The sequence below is a fragment of the Hippichthys cyanospilos genome, chromosome 17, assembly GCF_059441005.1.
Source record: "Hippichthys cyanospilos isolate Australia breed blue-spotted pipefish chromosome 17, RoL_Hcya_1.0, whole genome shotgun sequence".
Taxonomy (NCBI): Eukaryota; Metazoa; Chordata; class Actinopteri; order Syngnathiformes; family Syngnathidae; genus Hippichthys; species Hippichthys cyanospilos.
Window position 1 is genome coordinate 12,300,791 of NC_142385.1, and position 18,320 is coordinate 12,319,110.

The 18,320-nt window shown below is 38.1% G+C and overlaps 1 protein-coding gene across 1 annotated transcript; it reads left to right on the plus strand.

The window, feature by feature from the left end:
- Positions 1-6,362: 6,362 nt before the first annotated feature.
- Positions 6,363-17,055, plus strand: meox1 (mesenchyme homeobox 1). The gene is made up of 3 exons (XM_088438197.1): positions 6,363-9,561; positions 12,690-12,862; positions 16,488-17,055. The coding sequence occupies exons 1-3, from the start codon at positions 8,727-8,729 to the stop codon at positions 16,608-16,610; spliced, it is 1,131 nt and encodes a 376-aa protein (XP_088294323.1). The 5' UTR covers positions 6,363-8,726; the 3' UTR covers positions 16,611-17,055.
- Positions 17,056-18,320: the final 1,265 nt, after the last annotated feature.

The window sequence follows — 18,320 nt, forward strand, 5'->3', positions numbered from 1 at the left end:
TAGTACCTTTGTAGACTTTGTAGACCTCTTCCTGTCCCTTTGTGACACTTCAGTGCGTCTTGTCCATCGCGTGCGAGCATCCCGACCGCTAAAAGTCGTTGGGCGTGACGGCGAGGCGCCTCGGGAGCCCCTCAAAGATGATGCGCTTCTGTTTGAAGGGGGCTCGGGCGGTACGCGGGGCGAGCTCCTCGGGGAGCCGGCGAGCTCGGTGCGGGCCTCTTCAAAGCGTGGCTGCTCCCCAAGCAGGAAGTCCAACCCTGTGCTGCCGCTTGGACGCGGGAAGGAAGGTGATCTGTGATCATGTCCCCGTGCCAAAGCCCACGCATGCCAGTGTGGAGACACCTCCCAAAAATCCTTTTTTTAACAGTACAATATTATTTCAATTACTGCTAATATGTGTATTAATATATATTAGTGCTGTGTTAATTTTGAGTTAATGTTGAACAAAAATTATGACCTTAGTCCCACGTGCCAACTGTAAGCTTTAGTTTCTATCAATAGAAGGGATAGCGCTGTTTTCTTTTGTTCATATCTAAATAAGTAGAAATTAACACTAAAATAAAACATCGTCTATCCTGTCTGTCACATGCATGATGCAGGGTGTTCTTCAGTTTAGTATGGCAGAGAGCTTTGCTATGCTCTTTTTTTGCTATCTCTTGATGTGGCTGCTTTCACAGCTGTGTGCTTCGCATTTATGAGTTAGGCTAAATTTGAGATTGTTCTGTAGTAAGCAAGCTTTATACAAAAAATGCATTTCACTTTGTCTTTGTCTTTATCAAAGGTATATGTATATATATATATATATATATATATATATATATATATATATATATATATATATATATATATATATATATATATATATATATATATATATATATATATATTTTTTTTTTTTTTTTTTTTTTTTTTTTTAATATATTTCCTGGAGATTGGAAACAAACCCTCTTTAACCTGCAATATACGACAAATTACACCAAAAAAAAAATACATTCATGTGACAGTAACCTTATAATATACTTATAATATACTTTTGAAAAATAGCTTTCATTCAGACTTTATTTACATGATAAGAGCCCAGATTAAACTTTGCTCTTGCCAACACCAAAAAATGTCAGTCCCTCGCCAAGTGTTTAGCACAATTTTGCAGCATATTCTTATAGAAAAAAATGTGAATCTGTGTTTTACAGCAAAATATTTTAGGATTGGATAAATAAATGACAAATAGTTCAATTTTTGTATAAGGAACAGATTTTTTTTGCGATTTCACTTTTTAAATGTTTAATAGGTGACTAAAATGTCAAATAATAATAAAACAAAGCTTAAAAAAAAAGGCCCATTTTTTTAACGTGCTATTTTCATCTTGCGCAAAATCCCAAGAAAAAAGTAGCGATGCAAACACAACCATGTGATTACGGCCTCCGTTAGAAAACAAACGTTGACATGAACATTATGAATGTTGAAAACACAGAGGAAAAGAGGTGCATCATGGGAGATTCCCACTTGAACCAATCATAAGCATGCGTCCCCACAAGGAAGCTTTTTAGCCAGAGAAAAGGCTGCAATCAGTCCCAATCAGTCGCTAAAATCAACTCATTTGTCCCGAAGATCCACAAAGCTGTTCCAAGTGCAAACCGCTAGGGAGCAGTCTTCACGGAGCGGCTATTAAGTCATTATGTGTTTGGAAGAAGAACCCTAACGGCTGCCAGGAACATCTCAGCTTGCCGCAGCAGGCGGGGGGAAAAACAAGATGTGGTGGCGTGGAGTCAATGAGATGTTTTCATTGTTGTAACTCAAAACAACACGGACTACTCGATTGTGGTCAGTCTGCTGAGGGCTGACGTATTCTACTTTTTTTTTTAGGTTTAGTTTATTTTTAACATTTCTTCTTAAAACAAACTACTAAGACACGTCTGTGTTTTTACAGGAAGTCGTGTTAGCGTTATTAGGTGGCGTTAGCACTGTGCAGGATTGTGTTAGCATTCATGCACGTTGTTAGCACTTCTTTGTCAAAGCTAATGTTTTATTATTTTATTTCTGGACAGTGAAAAAAACATCAATGTGTTCTAAATTCACATTTTATTGGTAAGAATGTTTTCTATAATCATTATATACCTCAGAGTGCTACTAACAATGTTAGAACCTTAAAAAAAAAACGACATTGCTAGCTAGAAGGAGAAAGAGACACAAATCCCACAATATGAGACGTCTCATGGGATTGACGCCACAAGACACAAATTTTTCAGTGAAGCTAGTCAAACAAAATGCACGCAGTTTGTATTAGCTGCGTTTTTTTTTAAAAGTAAAAAGCACATCTTGTATTTTCCGGGTGAAGCGGCTTCTATTAAGTATTTTGGACGATTATGAAAATACTTTTTTTGTAAAATGAAAAACAATCATGAATACAGAATACCATATCACAATTTTTTGCTGAATTACGAAATTAAAATGTCCAATATAGAGAAAAGTGATATCAGACCCATAGAAAACACATTTAAGTAGTATGTTCAAAAGTGATCAGTAGGAATGGCAATCGTGTCACAATATGCAATCATTTTTTTTCCGTTAAACTTCCTCTGGAAAGTAATCCACTCAAGTACTGCTAGCTAGCGGCTAATTTATACGAGAGGCTGAACTGAATGCATAAAACAGGCATTCAGAAAATGTCGCGTTGTTTACATCAGGACCTATGATTCATTCTGCGATGATGGAACAGCTTGTGTACTAGAAAGCGTCGTTGCGACGTGCTTCTGGGAAGAACTTCCTAGTCAAAGCGTACTAAGGCATTGACGTGCTTACATTGTTTGTTTTGCTAACGTTTATTTTGAAGCGTTGGCTTGCCTTTTCACCACATTTGGGGGCATGTTTTACTGTCAATTTTTCTGGTATTTTGATTGTTTTTAGTGTACTTGGTTTGTGATGTGTTTTAAGGCCTTTTGGTCGTAATATCAAAGCTGGTAGCATTATTTTTGCTTGTACTGCATGTCTGGGACTCGAGGAAGACCCGCGTCAAATATATGGCCTGCGGGCCGGTCCTGGCCCGCAAACGAGTTTAACCCGGCCCACTAGATGATTTTGTAAAGTATAAAACTGAGCTGAATATTTTTCAATCTGAAAAAAAACTATTCTTTTGGACAGTATTAAAAATGAAAAATAAATTACAATTTGTTATTTTTAAAGTTATATAGATATGTACCATGATTTTATTGGTTCCGCCCACTTGGGAATACATTTTCCTCCATGCAAGCTAAAATGAGTCCTTGAATGCTTTGGCACTAGCTGAAAAAGATCTTTTAATCAAATAAAATTAAATTCCTCGTAACACTCTCGACCGACGTTCGTGTGAATTGTGATTATGAACCTTTTTAAATATTCAAACTAAAGAAAAACGTTGTTTTACGACCCGCAGTTCAAGGAAAACTTCCCGCTAGCGTGTGTGCGCTAACGTTTGCTAACGACACTTAGCCTTGGATGCATGACGCGCCGCTAATGTGCCTTCACTTGGTGCACTCTTAAGGAACCTTTGCCTGCACATGATTGCAATCATGCGTGATCGTTTGCACATGTAGTTTGTCTGCCCCGCTATTCACACTCACACACACACACATACTTTGCGTTTAAATTGGGATCATGGTAACAGAATGGAGTGAATATGCATAAGTCTAATTAACTCCCACATGGAGCCTCGGGGCTAATAAAGAAAATTACAGTAAGTTTTTTCACCACGTCTGAAGCTACAGTAGTCTCAGTAGCCAACATTTGAACCATTATGGTAATTATGTTGTCTCTGTTTGGCTAAACCTCATTTCGCAGCAAGACATGATGTCGTGCTGGTGTAATTTTGACTCGAGACTTTTGGGGGGTTTGTGATGTCACAGAAAGTAAAATGTCGGCGGTGGTCATGGTGCAGGTATTCAATCACGTGATCGCTGTGACCTCATTTCGGTTTTCTCTTATCCCGTCTTTGACGTTTTAATGTGCCAAACAGCTGGAGGCTAACCAATACTTTCTTTCCTGTCTCCAAGAAAAGACCGTTTTTTTTTCCAAGGTTTTTTTTTTTGAAGCAGACGATGTGTATTTTTGTCAGAGTTTAAAACACGCCTCCTAACATATTTTGGCGCCTTTTATCAAAATTCTCAAGAATAACCTTTTGTTTGTAGGCTACGACAAGGACAGCCTAATTTTAGCTAGCTAGGTAACATTCCAATTTCTAAAAAAAATAACAACCAAATTTTTTTTTAAAGCAGACGATGTGTATTTTTGTCAGTTTAAAACACGCCTCCTAACATATTTTGGCACGCCTTTCATCAAAATACTGAAGAATAACCTTTTGTTTGTAAGCTACGACAAGGACAGCCTAATTTTAGCTAGCTAGTTAACATTCCCATCTCTAAAAACAAATAGCAACCACATTTTATTTTTTTTAAAGCAGACAATGTGTATTTTTGTCAGAGTTTGAAACACGCCTCCTAACATACGTATTTTGGCACACATTTTATCAAAATACTGAAGAATAACCTTTCGTTTGTAAGCTACGACAAAGACAGCCTAATTTTAGCTAGCTAGTTAACATTCCCCTTTCTAAAAAGATTAGCAACCAAATTTTTAGGATGAATTCATAATTTGCTCATAAAAATGACCTCAAGGGAAAAAAACTACAATCTTTCTTACAACGCTAACAATGCTAGCTCATGCTAATTAATCCAAACATTGATTTTGCTAGCAGTTTGATTGTATACATCGCAGGTTAATGATAACATTATTGACCATAATTTGGTCAACCACATTTTTTTTTAAGAAGTCTTTTTCTATCGGTAATTGGGGTTTATAAACTTGTTGAGGAAATTGGCAAGCGCGTACAGCGCATTTTGGCCAGACAACAAACAAATTCAACCCGTTTGTTCGGGAAATAAGCGCTAATGATGATGTTGCAACACGTCATCCATTTAGCTATTGATACTGTTTGTGTAGTTAATCGACATTATTGGCCGGAATGTAAAACCGCTTCCTCGATTGTGTTCAGATGCAACTTCATTGCAAATGAGCTTTTTATGGCTAGCGTGTGGACTAACGCTCCATGCTATCCAAATCCAAAATAATAAGCTCCCAATGACAAACACATGGGCCAGAACGCTGCTTTTGAAGGACAACACACATTCAATCGTGCTCAATGGAAAGTTAAAAGAGGAGGAAAAAAAAACGTTTTACCTCATGACAAAATTGGGTTGACATGACTATCATAACAGGATGCGAGAAAAGGGAACCTATGACGAGAATTGAACAGGTAAAAATTAAAACGATATCCTCCTTTTTCCAAGCGGACGTTCCCAGCACAGTAGCTGAGTCAGTCGGTTCCCAGATGAAAAGGGGGTCGCCGGGGGTCAAACTGTCAGACGGCCGAGACTGATGGAGGCTCTTAATCCTGACACTGTGACGGAATACAAACGCACGCGCACGCATGGGGTTTTTGCTATAGTATTGGGGACATTCCATTGACGTAATGCATTTACAAATCCCTGACTAACCTTAACCGTGGCAATAGATTGCTTAACTTTAACCTCAACCAAAATCCAATTCAAACCTGTACTGTAAAAAGTCTTTGACCCTCAAAAATTGATCTGAACTTTTGGGGTCCAGCAGAGCCAGTTGAACAATGAATTTGGTCCCCACCGTGTAGCAAAATACAAAGGTACAAACACACACAGGCCAGGCAAGAGTGACGGTAACAGGTTGTGGTCCTGGGAGGGGGTTGTGGAGATGTTTCTCAGGTCCACTTCATTTATTTGAAATTTGTCGCACGTAGGACTGACTTTTGACGTTTCTCTCGAAACAAACACATGGACAACACCAACGCAAAATAGAGTTCAAAATAAACATTCCAAAAATATAGTTTTACATTGTTCTGATTCATAATCGCTTTTTAGCAGCTGAACCAACAGTGGGAAAAAAATATAACACATACTTGAACATTAAATGATTATATATATATATATATATATATATATATATATATATATATATATATATATATATATATATATATATATATATATATTTTTTTTTAAGTGATCTCTTAAGTGATTTGTTTATTTATTTATTTATTTATTTATATATATAAATATATATATTTTTTAAGTGATCTCTTAAGTTGTTTGTTTATTTATTTATTTGTTTGTATAAATCAACAAAAATCAACAAAAATAACTGAAATCCCCCCAAAATCCCACTAACCCCCCAAAATACAGTAAAAATAATTATATATATATATATATATATATATATATATATATATATATATATATATATATATATATATATATATATATATTTTTTTTTTTTTTTTGCTGGTGGATTTTTTTTAACAATTTATTTTTTGTCAGGATGATTTTTACATATTTCTACAACTTGGCGGTTAGTGGGATTTACCAATTTAAATATTTGACAATGCAATAAATCTATTGTATTTGTCAGATTTCCTGTCTTTTGCCTTTTGCGGGCAAACATTTGAGGCAGTTTTGTCCACTGTATTTTGCATTCATCGATTTTCATTACTTTTTTTTGCAACTTTTTTTTATAAACATAATTAGTGTGTTTAGTGTTTAATTGTTGCTAAGAAACAGACAAATTGAAACCCATCTGCATTGTTGATTTTTTTTTTTTAATTTAAATAAATTGTATTGGGCGGGGTCAGATTTTTTTTTTTTATGACTCCACCCCTTCTTTTCTTTCCCAAAAATTAACCCTGTGAATGCAGCCTTTCCTCCTCATTTTTTTCCCCCTCCCTACAACTAACAGGGTTAAAAGCATAGCATTAAGTATTATGAAATGTTAGCTATTATGGTTTATTTCCGTCACCTCTAATTGTTATTTGTTGACGACAGACCACGACAGGAACGGTATGGAACTTATCAGCACAAATAGAGCCGGACTCCCATCATGCTCGCACGCACACACACACACACACACACACACACACACACACACACACACACACACACACACACACACACACACAGCGGCTGGTGTGTATTTACTTTGCCCGCACGGAGGGAGGCGCTCTAATTGATGGCGACACACAGATGGCCGGCGGCCTGCGTGACCGCCGCTAGAGTAAGCCGGCTCCCCGCCGTGCGGCCAGTAAAAAGACGGCGGTGCTTCATGGCTCAACAATTCACCGGGTTAACGGAAAGGGTGCCCTCCCATTTGGAGTTTGGATTTTTTTTTTTTCCACTTGTAGCGGGAAAGCGGTGAGACCAGAGTTCACAACGACTCGGCTAGTTTTTACGGGGCTCACGTGGAGCAGACGACCAAAGTGACGGAATTGAGAGAAAAACTACAATTGAGGATTAATTGCCACACAGAGGCTGACGATGTCATTGATCAACAAACAATGTCGCGCATTTTCCAAGGAAGAAATATTGACTATAATCATACAAAGTGAGGAAAAAGACAAAATATTACAAAGAAAAAGGAATATTTCATGTATTGATTGCATGTTTTGTACCTTCTACGTATTGTGACAGAGACTCTCCACACTTAGCTTTATTTTCTTTGCTTTTTTCATGTAAAAAAGCAAAGAGAAAAAAATATATACTTTCTACTCAGTTTTTACAGCTTGGCAATGGCTCCTGCCGACCTATAACCGAAAATGTCGTTTTTTTTTCGTGAAAGTTGGCACATGGCATTTTTGATTGACAGTTATAACGGAAACATTTCAGCACCGTTCACTGCTCAATAAAAATTTGAGCCCAGTTTTAATTCAACCTTAAAGACACTATGATCATTATATGAAATTCAGTCTGCATGCTCCAAAGCCTGAAAAAATGTTAAGAAGGTTTCACTAAAAGATATACGAACTCCTTCCTTAGATGTCATATATAGTGAATGCATCAAGCTTTTGTGAAATTCAGCTCCCAGATGAATTTTCCCCTTGTCATAAGAAAATATACCCAATAAGACACAAAAAATCTGCCGTTTTAGTTTCAAGATTCAAAAGTTGTATTGTCATGTGCGTAGTAATACCACACAATAAATTTCTTATTCCGTTCCCTCCCCTGAGCAGACTGCATTCCATAATCGAGCAAATAATAAGGTAGGCGATAAAACGAAAACAAATCGGTTTGTCCACTTTGATTTTTACATCAGGCATTTCACACAAAGGAAAAGCAATTGAAAAGCATTAGGGAGCTGAAATTTCACCCGGATGGCGACAACATGTCAAAATTGAAAATGCCGCAACCGCATAGTCCTCACACTACCGGGAGTGAACTGCAAGAAAACGACCCCAACAACGTCAAAATCCCGCACGTTTGTCAACTTGATCTTAATTTCCGAGTCCATCGCAACATCAATCCCCGTGCGATTGCGTAAGCGTTTTAAAATCCGCCGGTACGATCGTGACACGGGTTCGGCGGAGCAAATGCGGTTCACGCGGCCGCGACCGAAAAAAAAAAAGACAGGAAGCATCCAGCGAAAGACTTTTCCTTTCCCCCGCTCGCGTTGTTGAATCACGGCCCCGAAATTCCATACTGCGCATGATGTCAACGACGCGAAGGGAAAAACGGAAAAGGATCGCGGCCAGGTGGATTCGGGCGTGAAGGAAATACAGCGGGCTGACCCGGGTGCGAAAAAAGCAAAGGAGGGGGTTGTCGCCGGAAAGGAGCGGGGTCGGGCCGCTCCCGTGCGGGCGGCTGCCTTTCCAGCCGGCAGACAATGTCCCTTTTAAAATGGCCGCGTCTGGAAAGCCCATTAGATGCGCGTATAAAATTTCCCCCGTGATTAATAGTGGATGCGGCGGGCCGGCCGCTCCGACATGTGGCCCGCGGGCCCCGCCCCCTCGGTGTCGCCTTTCCGCCCAGCGTAAACCCCGCGCGCTCTCCCACCTCGAGGAGGAGGGCTCACCGTCAAGGGGGCTTCGTGAAAAGAGGCGGCCCCGCCGCTCCGGCCCGGCAGTCGAGCGCCCGGCTCCGGAAGGCCAGCCAGTCCCAGAGAGCCCGCGAGGACCCCCGGGGGCCCACCCAGGCGTTGCGTCCGCGCGCCGTCAAGAGGATCTCGCTCGGCTCGAACCGTACCCAAGCGCCCGCATGGACCAGCCGGCCAGCAGCTGCATGAGGAGCGCCCACCCCGGCGGTCCCATCTGGGGCTGCGTGCGGAATTCTCACCCGGGCGTCCCGGGCGCCAATCTGCAGTCGCCCTATCAGCAGGCGCCTTTCTCCCTGCATCAGAAGCCCGAGTTTCTGAGCTACGCGGATTTCTCCGGCTCCTGCCTGCTGCCGCACGCCGCCGCCTACCCCCGGGACGACAGACTCTACCTGGACAGCCAGGGCGGCTACCAGAGGCCCGATTGGCACTTCAACCCCTGCGAGGCGCGGGGTCGCGCCCCGGAGGCCTGCCCGCCCGCGCTGGCCTCCGCCGCGGCGGGCGAGGGCGCCGGGCCCGAGCTGGACAGTGCGGGGGCCGAGCGGCCGCCCGGGTGCCCCGACGGGGAATACTCGCCCCGGAGCGTGGCGTCGGGCGACTCCGACAAGAAAAGCGCCGGCAAAAGGAAGAGGGACGCCACAGGTGAGGGGAGGGATTCTTCTTTTTAACTCGTTCGCTGCCGGGCGGTTTCAGAAGTACTTGGGAGTCGGTCTGGACTGAGGGGGGGCAGATCAAAACATACGTCTTTGGGAGCGAAAAAGCGCTACTTTTGACCGAAAACGTATCGTGCCATTCCCTGAAGTATAGTTCACCAGTTTAAGCGAATCATTTTAATGATCTTCATCTTGTATAACTTTCATAGTAGTTTTGCTTTGTTTTAAAATAACATACTTGTATGTACAATGTATGTTGAAGATAGCACGCATGTATGTATGTGTAAAAAAAAAAACAAATATATATATATGTATTTTTTTTTTCCAAACTTCATTGCAGCACTGCAAGCCAAAATTTGTATTAATTTAAAAGTAAAAGAGTAAAAGTAATTAATGATGACGTTTTCTTAATTAATTAGAATAATCTTAAGCTGTTAAAGGTTTTTGCTCATTTTTGGGGCGTTTGTTCACTAAAGAGGGGGAATAAACACTCAATGTATACAGATGAGTATCATGCCCCTGTAAATTTTGAGCTTGAGAGGTGAAATTAAAATAAAAAAAAATCTATATCTCTATAGGTGTAGGTGTATTAATTATCATATTTACGAAATGTGCAAAAGATAGCAATCAAAACAATAAAAATATTTCACGTTAAAATTGCAGCTCAAGGAAGCTTTATTTTCCTTTTTAAAATCACCTTAAAAATCAAAAACATGTATTTAATCCTAAAATAATATAAAAATTACCTTAAAAAAAAGCTTAAAAATAAAATGCTTGTTTCAAGCGTGAAATTAGTAATAAATATAAATAAATGGCTAAAATATTCCACTATTCTAAATGAAATAAAAACGTAAATAACCTGTCAAAAATGCACTCATGATAAATATCGCTTAATGACCAAGGCAAAATAGTATTTAGCTTTTTTTTTTTTGGTCACACAGGTATTTTTTCATTTATTATCACAAACCAACAATTTTTAAATGAGTTCTGCATAAATGCATTTCTGCTTGCTAATCGTAGTCACATGATGCTAATTGGACTTTTGTCATTTACTCCTGAGACAATTTGTGGCCTCCCACACAAGCCCCCCCCCCCCCTTTTTTTTTTTCCGCCCGCCACCCCCTTGCTTTTACGGCATCTGGCTGTGCGGGATATTTATGGGGGGGGGGGGGTGTCACGCCAGGTGTTCACGCGCGCATTCTGGCAAGGACGCCGCCAGCCGACCCGAACGCCATTAGCGCTGACACCTGAACTTAAGTGTGACTTTTTTTGGGGGGGGGATTTGTTATGTTTAAGTGCACGCGCACATTTCTGCACATCTGGATTCGCAGGAATTGGCTGGAAGTTTTGGCAAAGCGACACGTTGTCGAATTAGAGGCGTTTGAACGTTGAATGCGATGACGTCAAGCTTTGTTGTTGTTTTGGGGCGTTCAAGCCATAAGTTATTTGGTTAACTTTGTTTATCGCTGCCTGAGATTTTGCCTTTTATTATTTGGGGCTAAAATGCCGATTCACACGTTGAAATTTTTGATAACAAACAAGTAAACAACAGCAAGGTTTTTTTTTTCTTTAGTTTCGGTTGAGGGACAATATAAGAAACAATTCACTTGTCAATTTTTATATTAGCAAAAAAAAAAAAAATGAAAGTGAAAGCTTTTGCTTAAGAGTTTATGATGCAGTATTTAGAATAAAAATACAAAAGTGATTTTTGAGGACGCAAAGTATTCCTGATACATTTTGAGATGTTTTTAAAAATAGTAAAATGTAGCTTTTTAAAATTTATTTTTTGGGGGAAAGTTTTCGAGAAAAAAATTATATATAACAATAATATTCTTAATTTTTTTTTTTCTTGAACAAATAATTTCTTATACATTTTTTAGGTGTTTTGCTATTACTATAAGGGAGATTTTTTTTAAACTATTTTTAGGGGAAAATTTTTTTTAAGAAAAAATCCTGTAGCAATGATACTCACAAATAATTTCTTATACATTTGAGTATTTTTAAATATTTAAAGAGTATTTTTGGGGAAGATTTTTTTGAGAAAAAAAATATTTTTGGAAATGAAAAAAAAATTTTAGGAAAAAAATTTAAATTGATTTTTTTTTTCATTTTACAAGTTGAAAGGACAACCTAAAACAAAACTTTTTTTTTTTTAGATGTTTTGGGGAATTGCTATTTTATTTTTTGTGACTTTTTTTTTAACTTAGAATGTTGTCATTTTTTGCCATAGAAAATTCACTAAATCTTTCTTACTCCATACTAACAATAATAACAATCCACAATGAATCCACAATTGAACAACTTCAATCTGCACTTTTACATGACTAGCTTCAAAGTACAAATAATCATCAATATCTAATATAAATGTCACAATTTTTTTATCTGTTTGAAATCTGCATTAAAAAGACAATATGGCCTATTTCTGATGAGTTTTGGGTTATTGACGAAAATCCAAATTTAAAAAGGTACTAATAAACGTTCCGCATTAGACTTTAAATCCATTTCCCTCAAAAAATTGTATTTCAACTTGATAATATTCAAATTGCTGTAACGTCACTTTTGGAGCTCCAATTCAAAGTTAAATGTAAAATACGTCAATACCTCCATTTTCTTTTTCTGAGCCTGAATTTGTGAAAATGCAGCATAATTATTTATTGCTCGACGTATTTATTTTCCTTGGCATGACAATGTGGAATAATGCTAACCCCTGCGGAGATGTTTGAGGTATCTCCTGATGGTTGGAGGTCATGAGTTATTGTGGGCTTCTCGTGACACACACACACACACACACACACACACACACGTAGGAAGCGCTCCGACCAGGACATATCCTCAACTTTGTTCTTTTGTTGGCCGCTTTAACGACGTTCCGCCGCATTCCTTCGCTAAGTCGGTCCCTGTGTGCCTCCATGGCCAAATGGACAAATTAGCCAAATGCCGACCCGCTGTGCGCGTGATTCACGGTGGTCCCAAAAGTACCACGCCCCGATCGTTAAAGTTTGTTGGCGTCGTAAAAATAAACGCGCTAATTTTTTTTTTTTTCAACTCGTCACCGGATGTAGTTTCTTGTGCAAACCCCCCCCCGCGTAATGCCTTTCTCCTCCCATCCTCGGCCAGACACGCCGGAGTCGGCGTGCAAGGCGGACACCAGCTGCAAAGCCCGGAAGGAGCGGACGGCCTTCACCAAGGAGCAGCTGAGGGAACTGGAAGCCGAGTTCACCCACCACAACTACCTGACCAGGCTGCGCCGCTACGAGATCGCCGTCAACCTGGACCTGACGGAGAGACAGGTACGGGATAGTCGACGTAGACAGATCTATGCCCTCACATGTGGGAAAGGAGAGCCGGGAGGTGAAGAATAAGGTGGGCGCTCTTTTGAGCACGCTTTTGAAAAAGCTGCTGTTGGCCACAGCTCACACTCACGCACAATTGGTAAATCCTAACTAATTGGTAGGTAGGTTGACGGACCTGAAACATTGTAAAAAAAAAATTAAAAAAAAAAAAAAACCTGATATTTATAATACAGTTTAAATACAAATATACAGTATATACATATATAATGATTTCTACAAAATCAGGCTTATGTCTCCAGAAATAAAAAAATATTAAGACTGTATATTGTAATTCTACACTTAATACCCTTTTAAGATTATATATAATAAAAGGAGGTAACTCATAATAATATAATAGAACAATTTGAATCTTAAATTCCTGAAAAAGTTTAGAAAAATACATTTAAGTTTTGGCACATTTTCGGTGGTGCGCATTGTCTACTAATTCCTTATTTTCATGTTCCAATTTGAACCTTTTGGCTACTAGGAAATGAAAGTTGAGACCTTAAGACGGTTGTCGTTGTACAAATCACAAACATCTCCGTCAAACATTTCTTTTCGTCAACAATTCAAACCCAGGGACGAATCTACGCCAACGTCCTCGCCGCTTAGCACGCGATCCAAAATGCCGTTTTCCGGGTTTTCCCAATAAAACCGCTTTCAATCGGACCTTTATGAACGCGAACAAATAAAAGCTCTTCCCCCGCTCCTTCCGTCATCCCAAGCCGTCGGCGTCCTCCAAATTACAATGAGCAGATGTTTTCCTGCCAGGACTTTTGCGGTTCTCTCCGCATGACGTTAGGCCTCAGTTCGGGGGCGCCATCAAACCCGACCCGCACGCGCTACGTTATAAAGTCCGGTGTCCCGGCTAATGAAACGGCGGTGGCGCGCTGACCGCACGGAACGGCCGTCTGCTTCCCAAAATTGAATTCCCAGACAGCTGGAACGCGGCGGCGGCCATGTTGCGATGTCCTTTCCATCAGTCGTCACGGAGGACGGCGAACGGCGAGGAAGGGGGATCAGGATGTTGGAACGTGTCAGATGAGGATGGATGAGGAAGCGTCCGTGTCCAACTTCTACAAACTCGAACCAAAGATGGAAAAAAAAATAAAAAGGATCATCGGGTTCTAGTCCCAAAAATTTAGGACATTTGTGCAGGAGGTTTAGCTGCTTGTTCACAAATTTTTGTGGGATTTTAATAGTAAACAGTCCTGTCATTCGCTGGCTCACACTATTCACTGTTTTTGCTCGTGTTGTAGTCCCACGGCAGTGAGTTGAGGAGCTTCATTTAATTCTTGTGCACATTGCATTGGTTTCCCTAAGTCCTTTAAGACGTAATGATTAAAGTTGTTCAGTGGCATAAATTCTATTCGTGCATATGTAGATTAAATATATTAACTTCACACAAAAAAATGTAAAATATTATGGTCTGTCTTTGCCTGTGAAGTGATGATGACACTTTAAGACATAGGCATTAACTGTTCGCTACCGCCACCTACTGTCTTGAAGTGAAACACAAGTCAACAAAGAATTTTCTGTTTGCTAACATAGTTAGCTCAACGGAATGATGCAAAAATCACAGGAAAATCAATGTCATAAATCTTATTGAAATGCATCTCAAAAATTGTAATTATAATGGTTTTATATGGTCCAAAATGTGGACAATGGTTATTTTTGTACACAAAATCTCGCACGTCCGGCTGCAATCACATAGAAATGTCAAAATCATTTCAATCTGAAATTTGATATGTTTTAATCATCTGCTGGAAATTTCAGCTCCTGAATGTTTTTTTTTTCCTTTTGATTTTTTGAATATCATGAAATCAACATAATTTGTAACATAATGCCACAAGGGTTAAACAAGTAGTTATTTGCCAACAATTTGTTGGGAATAGTTTAATTTTTGGCTACCTGATTAAAAACAAAACAAAACAAAAATAAGCAGTGACGGGCTAACGTCTGCATGAGTCAAAGCCAGTAGCCCTTGAGTGTCATCATCCACTCATTTTCGCAGTATTCTGCAGAACTTCCTGCCGTGGGCTACTATTCCCATGGCCGCACTCAAAGTATTTCCTATCGACGAGTCAGGAAGATGAGTGAACCCACGTCCTGTGTTGGTTGATGAGATGATATGGATATGTGGAAGTACAGACTAGATGCTAGCGATGCGGAGGAAAGTTATTTTTTTTAACTTTGTTGTACTTCCAAAAATAAATACTGCAACAAGTGTGATTGATTCCATCGTAAGATCATTTAATACAAGGCAATCTGCTTTTCTTTTTTCACCGGGCTCTGATTTGACTCAGACTCCTTGGGATTTGACTCGGACTTGTTTCAGACTCGACCATTAGGCTCGCAAAACGCAGACTTGTCTCGGACTCGGCCATTGGACTCTAACCCTAATCCTAAAATTCAGATAATCAAAACAGTAACCCTGACTGTGCAAAAAGGAAGTGTAATTATTGGACGTACTGTGCCTTTAAGAGGTGTGGCCTAGTAAGAGACAAAAGATAAAGTCAGTTTGGCCAATCTGGGGGCTAGAACTATTCTTTCAGGGTGTATTATGGTGGTCTTCCACATGCAAGGGAACGATAGGACCTTAATTCCTATGTTTTTATTTAATTTTTTAACTATGTTTTTTTTTTTTTTTAACAAAGCCTTACTATACATGGTTGTTTTTTTTTTTAACAAAAAAAAAAACCTTACCATACATAGTCGTTTTTGAAAATTACAAAAATCATTACCTTTTAGCCTTACTATGCATGTTTTTGTTCTTGGTCTTTTTTTTTTCTTTTGCAAAAGCAAACAGAAAAAAGCCTTACTTTCTAAGACTTAATATACATGGGTGTTTTTTTTCTTCTAAGTTCTACAGGACCAGTATACATGGTCTTTTTTGTGAAAAAAAAAAAAGCCTTACTATACATGGTCATTTTTTTGCAAAAAAAAAAAAAAAAGCCTTACTATACATGGTCATTTTTTTGCAAAAAAAAAAAAAATAAAGCCTTACTATACATGGTCATTTTTTTGCAAAAAAAACCTTTCTATACATGGTCATTGTTTTGCAAAAAAAAAAAAAAACAAAAAAAAGCCTTATATATGGTTGTTTTATGCGAGAAAAAAAAGTCTTACTGTACATGGTCGATTTTTGCAAAAAAAAAAAACCCAAAAGCCTACACATGGTCTTTTTGTGGAAAAAAAAGCCTTACTATACATGGCCATTTTTTGGAAAAAAAAAAAAAAATGCTTTGGTCGTTTTTTTTGTTGTTTTTTCCAGAAAAAAAACTTTACAATACACAGTCGGTTTTTTTTTGTTTATTTTTGCAATTAATATAATATAATAATTGGTCATTAAAAAATAAAAAAGCCTGACTGTGCATGGTCTGTTTTTGTCAAAAAAAAACCCTTACTATACATGTTTTTTGGGGGGTTTTTTGCAAAAAAAATACCTTCATTTAACATGGTCTTTTTTTGTGAGAAAATGCAAGGGCACAATAGGACCTTAATTCCTATGTTTTTTTTTTTCTTATTTTTTGGCTACATCACAAAAGCCATCGTAACATAGTCTTTGATGTCTGCCCCGCAGGTAAAAGTTTGGTTCCAGAACCGACGTATGAAATGGAAGCGCGTTAAAGGCGGCCAGTCGGCATCGCCCAACGACCTGGAGAACGACGACATGGACTCGGCCGCCTCGCCCAGCTCCGACTGAGACGGAACGCCGGTCCCAAAAGCCATCCAACACTTTTTTTATATTTGTGTTCCCGGCAAAAGAAGAGCAGCGTGTGCTTTTCTAATGTTCACAGTTGATTGATGTCCGCCGCCATCTCCGTTTTGTTTGTGGTCCATCCATCTCGAATATTGTGAGAGGCCTCTCGGATGTGCAAGACTGGACGTCCAAAATATGTCATCGCAGTATTTGTCGCGCAACTGCAACCAGCTGCAGAGAATCACTTTTCACTTGAGAGAAAATATCTATATATTTGTGATTTTGGTTTTTCCTTCCCCATCATTTTCTTTTTATATTGTTTGAATGTTAGGCAACATCTGTTTATATTGCTGTTTTTTTTTCCAAATTGAATAAATCCTTTGCTATAAAACTGGCAAAATATGGTCAGCATTCCTTTCAAATACTTTCAAAACCGTGACTTTGCTGGACTATATATGTTATATCTTCACAATATAATAATATAGACGAATAATCACTCATCGGGGTTAATTATTTTTAATTTTTATTAAATTATTTAACTACTTTACTATATATGGTTGTTTAAAAAAAAAAAAAAAGCCTTACCATACTTAGTCCTTTTTTGTAAAATAAAAAAATCCTTACTATACATGGTCTTTTTTTTTTTGCAAAACGAAAAAAATGCCTTACTAAAAATCGGTCATTTTTTTGGTATAAAAAAAAAAAAGCCTTACTACACATGGTTGTTTTTTGCAAAAAATAAAAAGTAAAAATAGCCTTACTATACACGGTCTATTTTTCTTGAAAAAATAGCCTTACTAAACATGGACTTTTTTTTTGTGAAAGAAAAAAAAGCCTTACTATACAAGGTCTTTTTTGTGAAACAAAAGCCTTACTATACATGGTCTTTTTCTTAAAAAAAGCCTTACTAAACATGGTATTTTTCTTTTTTTTTAAAGAAAAAAATACTTCATTTTACTATACATGGAATTTCTTTGTGAAAGAAAGCCTTACTATACGTGTTCTTTTTTTTAAAATGCCTTACTATACATGGTCTTTTTTTTCTTGAAAAAAGCCTTACTAAACATGGTCTTTTTCTTTTTTTTCTGAAAGTAAAAAAAAGCCTTACTATACAAGGTCTTTTTTGTGAAAAAAAAACTTACTATATATATGGTCTTTTTTTTTAAATGCCTTAATATACATGGTCTTTTCTGTGAAAAAAAGCCCTACTATACATGGTCGTTTTTTGTAAAAAAAAAAAAAAAACCCTTACTAAACATGGTCGTTTAAAAAAAAGCCTTACATTACATGGTCTTTGATTTTTTTTTTTTTTTTTAAAGCCTTTTTATACATGGTCTTTTTTATTGAAAAAAAAGCCTCACTAAACATGGTCTTTTCTGTGAAATAAAGCCCTACTATACATGGTCGTTTTTTTGTAAAAAAAAAAAAAAAAAAGAAAAAAAAATAGCCTTACTAAACATGGTCGTTTAAAAAAAGCCTTACTTTACATGGTCTTTGATTTTTTTTTTTTTTTAAAAGCCTTATTATACATGGTCTTTTTTGTGAAAAAAAAAATGCCTCACTAAGTTCTACAGGACCAGTAATAATGGGCTTGTTTTCTGAAAAAAAAGTCTTATTAAACATGGTCAAATGTGTGTATATGTGTTTAAAAGAATACAAATAATAACAAAAATATAACAAATACATAAAACCCGTCGACGAAGTTGTACTGAC

Coding starts and splice junctions, on each gene's coding strand:
- meox1 (XM_088438197.1), top strand. CDS start 8,727: ATGGCCGCGTCTGGAAAGCCCATTAGATGCGCGTATAAAATTTCCCCC. Junction 9,562..12,689: donor AAGGAAGAGGGACGCCACAG/GTGAGGGGAGGG, acceptor ATCCTCGGCCAG/ACACGCCGGAGTCGGCGTGC. Junction 12,863..16,487: donor TGGACCTGACGGAGAGACAG/GTACGGGATAGT, acceptor TCTGCCCCGCAG/GTAAAAGTTTGGTTCCAGAA.